At 31.1% G+C, this 8,469-nt stretch overlaps 1 protein-coding gene across 1 annotated transcript; it reads right to left on the minus strand.

The window, feature by feature from the left end:
- LOC109815956 (uncharacterized) lies at positions 1–5,645 on the minus strand. The gene is made up of 6 exons (XM_020380785.3): positions 5,461–5,645; positions 4,008–4,788; positions 2,438–3,900; positions 1,374–1,787; positions 418–647; positions 1–322 (listed from the first exon to the last, which is right to left on the minus strand). Exons 2-6 carry the CDS (start codon positions 4,175–4,177, stop codon positions 65–67), a joined length of 2,535 nt encoding a protein of 844 aa, XP_020236374.1. The 5' UTR covers positions 4,178–4,788; positions 5,461–5,645; the 3' UTR covers positions 1–64.
- Between the last annotated feature and the right edge of the window lie 2,824 nt (positions 5,646–8,469).

Here is an 8,469-nt window from a genome sequence, read left to right on the forward strand (position 1 = left end):
TGCTACTTACTAAGTAATTTTCTGCAGAAATAATTATCTCTACATCCAATAATATATGAATGAATCAAAAAGGAAAAAACAAAAAAGAAGGCTCCACCTGGACCTTCCTACCATCGAATTTGATCCGGTTCAACTTTTCATTACACCACATTAACCGATCTTTTCTCAAATTTTTCATGTGTAACACCCTTGAGACCAATCTTAATCCCACTTGAGCAAGCAACTGTTCTTGATCAAGTTGAATTTGTTCCTCATGGTGCTTTTGGAACTTCCTCACTATGCAATTCCCACTCCTCACTATGTCCTTCAGCTTTCTCTCCTTCTGCAACATGTAACCCAAGATTGTAAATTGCACCTAACACTAATATAAGTGTCAACATTATAATAAAAATAATGCAAGTCTCTCTAGAAAGAAACCTTGTGTAATTGGGTTCTAACATTCCCAAGAAGATCTGAAATTGCTGGGTCCTTCACATCAATTCCAGTTTGATGCAAGACTTTAGAGTTTGCATTCCCATAATCTTTATCTGCTCTGACAAATTCCCAGAACACCCGCATGGACTCCTTCATTATATGTGCCAACCTTTCACCATCAATTGCATACTCTTCACCCAACTTAATTATTTTCTTGTCCTTCGTATTATCATCTGTACAAAGCAATCAGAACAAAGTTAATTATGATTAAACCATCTCATTTGAGGTTGCAATGTGTACAAAGGCTTAACCATGGTTAAAGTTTCATATTTGTTTTTGGCGTACAAAATTGGTAAAATTGAGTGATACTCTTAATATTACTAGATAGAACACCAATGACACATAAGAACTGTCAACACCTATCCATATATAAAATTACTGCACAAGCTTAAATTGTAAATGGTTTTTGGTGTAACTCCTTGATTTGCCCCTTAAATGTTAGATATCTCTTTTACAAAGGTTGCTCCGAATTAAAATTTTAGCAGCACCCTAAAGAATCAAACTCATACATGAAAAAGGATGAAAGTTGGTTAAGATTTAATGTATTCTTTTTTTTTTAAATATGGAAAATTTTAATTCTTATATTTAAATTTTAAAAGTTTTAAAATATTGCATATTATCATTTAATAATTACATAGTATAAAATATAGAATTATGTATATACTACATCTAACTTCTCACTATTTGATTGATCCTAATGGAAATTATATAGTATATGCATAGTCATATGATGTCACTTTTTTTTTTGTTGAGCTGTGATATCTAAACTCATGTTTTGTCATTAAATAATGAAAAGAATATATTTAAAATAATTAAATTTACGATAAAATTAATTTTAAAAAAATTGAAGCACTAAGTTAGAATTTACTATATTTATAAAGATTAATTTTTGTGTTGACCTTTAATAGGTGGAACTTGAAGCAATTTGCGAATAAGACAGCGGTTCTTGACGTAATTCTGAATCCTGGGGCCTTGAAAGGGTTCATCCTCCAAAAACCGTTGCATGAGGACTTGAAAAAGTTGAAACTCACCGGCCACAATATTATAGCTACGAGGCCATTGTGAATCATATTGTTTCAACTCTTCAACTTTGTTGTGCTGCCAACACAGGATTTCCCACGAGAGGCAAACCTGTCCAACGTACACCAATTCCAAATCCCCATGCAGTTCTTCAATAAACTTCACAATTGGATCAGATATCTGCTTTAGTGCTTTGCGTGGCCACAAATTCTGAGATAATAGAGGCTTCGCACTTTGGACGGTTGATTTTGGAATTAACATTAATTTTAGAGGGTCTTGTAGTTGAAGAAGCCCTACACACAACGACAAAGTCGGTGATTTAGTCAATGACAAAGGAAAAACAAGATTATTGCTAAAGGAATAAATGCTTCTATTTCTTTTTTAAAAGAAATTATTTTCTTTGGTTAGAGTATGATATTCGTAACCCAACTTGGTCATGGTTGAAAAGTAATATTTGAAGGTTCTAAAATCTGTTTTTAAATACTTCATGGGAGAACCGATGCCAATCACTGTTATTTTAGCGACTTATATGTGAAGGGAAGACTTATGAAACAAATGAAAAAGACTGGTGTAAAGAATGGAATTGACAACACTTTGTGGCGTTGTGATTGAAAGGAAAAACGAGAAAATGAATAGCTTTGAGTCATGAATAAAATAAGAAAATTTCCAATCTTACGTGACAAAAACTCGACAAGAAATAAAAGTTTGTGACAAAATGTTATGAAATTAATATCGGGAAAACTTCACCATGGTATTTTGAAATGACATACTAGTAAATCACCACATCTGATTTATCAGTAATGATTATGAAGATGGGAGTTGCATGTTTTAATCTTTAAAAAATAAGTTCAAAAAAGGACTAGAACATGAAATTGTCCCAAACTATGATGAAATGATGGCAAGTGCTTAACATGGAAATGAAGTTGAGTAACTTGGTTCTCACCTATTGCATGCATGGTCTGGTAATTAATAATATCCAGTTTCCGAATTTTCTCTGCGTAGCACCTATAAACCTTTTGAATTTCAATAATGTGATCCTTGAATTGTACCTTCTCTTCGATCTTCAGTGGCATAAGATCCTCAACAACTTTTGGAGACTCAATTTCCTCATCTTCTTCCTCTTCTAAAATAGTGGCAAGTCCTCCTTGTCTTGCATTTTTAAGTTCCAATCTCAATTGTTGCACTACCTCATCATGCTCCCAATCATCATCATCCTCTTCCTCATCCTCTTCCTCTTCCTCTTCCTCTTCTTCATCAAAATCTGATTCATCCGAGTTATCTTCCCACATGAATTCTTTAGTTTTCTCCATGCTACCCCTATTTGCTTCTTCCAAATGAAGATGAAAATTGGGACTGTGTGAGGCTTCACTATCACATGAAAGTTGAGTTTCCTCTCTATCTTTAACTCTTTCCTCCTTAATCCCCTTAAGGCTTTTAGAATCAAATTCTTCACGGGAATGGTTGTTACTCAGAATTTGATGTGCTACCAAATCATCAATTTTGCTGGAGCATGATTCTGACCCAAAATCAGATTGTTGTGTGTTATCATTTAGAGCATCATCATCTGATGAATCACTTCCACCAAACGCATTAATTTGAAGGATTTGACCAGAATTGGAATTGGATGAGATGTTCCTCTGTTCTTGAACAGAGTGCTCTTTCTCTTCTTGAGCAACAAGGCCTTTCTTCAAATTGTTCTCTGAAAATTCAATTTTGGCATTATTTTTAGTGCTGGAAATTATGTTATCAGAAACATTTACAGCTGTATAATTTCGTTGGAAAGTAAAGGTCATGATCCTTGGTTCTTCTTCTTCTACCAAATCACTGGCTTCAGCAGAGATAGTATCTGGTACTGTGCAAAAAGGCTCTTCTATTTGTTCTTCTTCAACATTCTTCCTATTAACTTTTGGAAAATTGGAATCATCCTCCATGGAAACAGAGCTATCTTTTTCATTTTGGTCCATTTTATTAAAATCTTCATGAACACATGAAACAGTCTCCATGGAAACAGACTCCTCTCTTTCTCCTTCTATTCTCTTACCATCTTCATGTATAACATAGTCTTTCTCCTTTAAATCAGAGTGCTCTGTTTCTCCATCTATTTTCTTAGCACCTTCGTGCATATAATTGGCTTTCTCCTTTAAAACAGAGAACTCTGTTTCTGCTTCTAATTTCTTAGCATCTTGATGACTATGTATATCAGAGTCTATCCCCCATAAAACAGGGCACTCTGATTCTCCTCTCTCTTCAATTGCTACATGAAAATTCTCAAAGATGGGAAATAGCAAATTGGCCAACTCTTCTGCCAACCCATCAACCTTAGAATCTTCAACATGATTTCTCTTGGTATGATCAAACAAGTCATGTGGAACAAGGTGCTCCCTTTTTCTATCTTCCACACGAAATCTGAAACATGAAATGAAGGGAATCCTTACTCAAAATAAGGAACATAAAAAAATAAAAATAAAAAATGCTCAAAATACCAATAACTAAAGTAAGAAAATTCATCGAACCTGAAGATGTATTTGAGTACCAACCCCAAGGAATACAACACATAGTTGCAGAAAAAAACCCAAAGAGAAGCCAAGGCCCAAATCACGTTTTCATAAACAAAACCATTAGCAGAAGACAAATTGATTGAATCAATGTGTGTCTTAAGCATAAACACGTTTCTGGTACCCATTAAATCTCACACCTTTGAAGATTTTCAAACCGAGTTATTAGGAGAAGGAGACTTGAGAGCCAGAAAATTTTCCCCATCAAAGATTCATTGTAAGAAAGTGAACTCTCATCACCACTAGTGCACACCCAAATCAGTGGCAGAATAATATCTTGGCATAACTTGATTTTTGGGCCTAACTTGACTAGGCATATATTTTGTGCAAGAAGAAGATTGTGCACAATGAATAAGAATCTAATTTGGTCAAGTGGTATCTTAGTACGAACGGTTTGTAATTTATGTAACAGTTTTGTGGTACGTTTTTTTTGTAGTGTTGACTTGACACGTTTCTGATGCTGGGACTTGCGACAGTGAAGGTTGGTTAAAGTGAAGAGGTTTGGCTTTATGGCAATTTGTGTGCCATATTTGTTTCTTGTTTTCGTAAGTTGGACTCAGTTGGTGGTGTTTGGATTGAGGAAGTCAATGTTTTGCATGTGTTGGGCAAAGTTGAAGGTTTCTTCTCATAGGATATGAGTCAGCTTGTTGGGAGAAACGTTATGAAAGTACCCATTTCCGAAACTAATTCCAAAATCTGCCCCCACTACCATGGATTTGTTGTCAAAAACCAACCCCACCTGCAATGAATGATGAATTGATGAAAGAAGAAAAATGTTACTAACCCGGCACATACGCACTTCCCACACATTATTTTAATTTTAGTAAAAAGGTTGGTAAACTTTAAAGTTGCTAATTGAGGACATAACATTGTTTAAAACTTGGGTAAATTTTTTATTTGTTGAAATCAGATCAAAAGCAATCCCTGATACCAGATACCATTATTTCTGCTGTAAAATTAAGAAGATTTTTCTTTAATATTTTGACAATACTCACTCTCTCTATTTTTTTATTATAAACAAAATAAAAAACTAATTTTACACATATTAAATAAATTAACTGTGTACATTAAATTTTACTATTCTTATAATATTTTCTTAAATTACTCTTATCATAAATGATACAAAAAGTAGTATAATTAAAAGGCCAGAATGAGCATTGTTTAGAGAATATTGTTAAATGAAGAAAAATAGTTAAACTTTGTTTATATTTAAAAAAAAATGTGTGTTTTTTTGTCGTTTATAATTGAAAAAAGAAAGAGTATTCACTTTTCTTTGTTTCACCCATTTTAATCAGACCTTAAGAATCGTTTCTCATCCAATTTGATGCTAGTATCAGACAAGTTTTTACTCATGAATTTACTCAGAAATCAAACAGCAAAATTACTTGTTGGTACTTGGAAATTCACTTACTTGGCTTGGGCTCAGGAGTTGGAAGAAGGGAGGAAAAAAAAACTCTGGAATTTTGAGGTTTCATGACACTAGTTGATATTTGAAACACAACAATTCATCATATGAAGCTGAGATAGTTGTTGTCATTGTAGGCACCAAAACAAAAGACTAGACGAAAGCAAATTAGGACTTAATTATATATGCACCAGAAGTAGAGTTTCCCATTTTCATGTCAGATCTACTTAACGTGTTGCTTGGAGAACACAAAATATTATAAATATTATATTCACCATCACACTGACAAATCAAAACCTGAGAAAGAATGAGTATTTGGAATGTAGCAGGGTCTCTACGAATGAAAAAGTTAGCTTCAAATTTCATTAACAAAGACGGGTATGCTTAATATTGTAAACCAAGACTTGAGAAGAATAGGACATGTTTATGGTTTGTTTGTTTCTTTTATCAGATCATTATCGTGAATATGGGCAATTACATGTTTCATTTTATTTGATCATTATCATGAATATGGGCGATTACATGTTACGTAGAGGATGTTACATACATTTGTTTAAAAATTAGATTCTTGTGGCGTGACGAAAGAAAATGGAAGCTTCAGACATTGATAACTGATATGTATGTACCACCCATATACAATATACAGTTCAACTAAGCTAGATAGATCTCTTATTTTGATGTTTTAATGTACACTCAAATTGATGCGAACTTGGAGATACTAACCGCTGGGAATTGTTTTATTAGGATCAATAAAATTAATTTTATAATATATGATTTTTTTTTAAGTTCATTACTGATGAGTATTTCTTATTAAACATGGGAACAATTGTCTTTGCGAGTTTAATAAACACTAAATAAGTAGATATCTTCATTCAATTTGAACTTTCTACATTTACAATTCAATCCCTAAACACTTGATTAATATATTTTTATAATATATAATTAAACTAATATTAGGTTTTTAACTACATATATTTCTATCAAAAGTTTGCAAAAACTAATAAAGTCTAACACAGTTGTTAAATATTACTTTCAATCATAATTATAAACAACAAATTAAATTTTTGTCTTAATTATAAACAACAATCAACTGTCTTTAAAATGACTTAAGGATAAATTTCTTTCATATCTTAAAGAGGGAATCCCTTTTATATAATATTATAGATATCATATTATATTATAAAAAAATAGAAGAAAAAAAATAACATTAAATATTAATTTACAAAAATATATATTATAATGTATATAATAATTTATATAATATATATTATAAAATTTCCACTCAAAATTTCATCTTATATATATTATAATCTATATTCATACTTTTTAACAATATAGCAATATATATTGTATTTATTGTGTAAATAAAAGTAATTTTTAGTATAATTTTTGTATCACTATAATGTATGTCACTATATAACAATTTTCTTGTAGTGTCTCTTTGGTTCTAAGTATAAGAAACAAAAAGTAAAAGTTAGTTAATATCATTTAATTGCATTAATTTTATTTAAAAAATAACTTAATTTTTTAAATCATCCTTTATTAAATATTGATATTAAAACTATAATTTCAATTAACTGAAAAAATATTTTAGAAATAGTAATATTATATAAAGCAAATTTACTTATATTTGTGATCATCTAATATGATTTTTTTTTTCCCATATATTCATAGTGTAGGATTGAGTAATTTTTATCAAAGTAATAAGAATTTGCGGTGATATCACGAGAAACACAAAGACAATGTTATCTGTATGCTGGCTTCCCTTTCTCATCTGAAGATTGGACCCTTTCTGGCAGGTGGTGATTGTCGTTTTTTATCCTCGAAACACTGTTTATGGTAACAACAATCACTAAACTATGAAAGTTAAGAATTACTTTTGGGGCAAATGGCAATAGATGAAATTTTAGCAATTAAATATGACATCTTCTAATACCTCATCTTGCCTCCGTGTTTCTGTATAATTGTCATTTTAGATACGTGGTAAACATTTTGAATTTTTTTTTTTTTCATCCCTAGAGTATTCAGGGCCGATTCGCTACGAGGGAGGCACCTCAAATGGTGGGATAGCTGGTCCCAAGATTTAACGCGGCTACATATACAAGGCAGGATTCGAACTCCTGACTTTACTTAAGCGTGGATCAACTCCTACCGCTGAACTTATGAGTTTAATGATAATACATTGTTAATGTGATAATTTTATACTATTTTATTTTTATAATTATGATACTAATACAAAATATATATTGTTGAAATCATAAGTATATACAAAACCGGTATTTCTCTTTATATAATTTATTCTATATTTAAGATTATGATTCGAACCTGAATAATTTGATTAAAAAATACAAGTAGTTACTATTTGTATTAATCAATATATATTGGTTAATTTTTACACTGTTAACTAATAAAAATTATTATTTATATAAATTTTAATATAAATATTATAAAAGTTAACAGACTCATAATAAATTATTTGTTGTTGAATAACTGTGAAAAATTATTATCCACACAGTTGGTATATAGTCGTTATTCTCTCTCTTTAATCGAGTCATCGAATTAAAACTCGAAAATTCTCATGATAATGGTCAAGCTTGTGAAATTTCAAAATTCAAAAATCATTGGTATTTTATTGCAATTATTTTGACGAATGATGTGTATTAAAATGTAAGCAAACAAATTTCTAAAATAAGTATATACGAACGTTTCATTGATGCCAAATAATAAATACCTTCGTTTTGACATCTATATCAAGAGACAAATTATAAAATTATCTTTTCGCCCGACTAAAATTAAAACATTTGTTAAATATTAATGCTATTGACATCATTGCTACATATGAGTTCGTTCTTCGTTCTTAACGACATGTATAATGCTTGAACGAACAATAGTCAAGTACTTGACGTAAGAATTCGCGTCTCATTCCAAACGCCAAAAGGCACACGACACTATTGGCTATAGATAGTGAGACTTCAACTCATGCAATTTGTTTATAGTGATTTAAATTTAGGGTTG

Source organism: Cajanus cajan, chromosome 3 (assembly GCF_000230855.2).
Source record: "Cajanus cajan strain Asha chromosome 3, NIPB_CcT2T_4, whole genome shotgun sequence".
NCBI classification, from domain to species: Eukaryota; Viridiplantae; Streptophyta; class Magnoliopsida; order Fabales; family Fabaceae; genus Cajanus; species Cajanus cajan.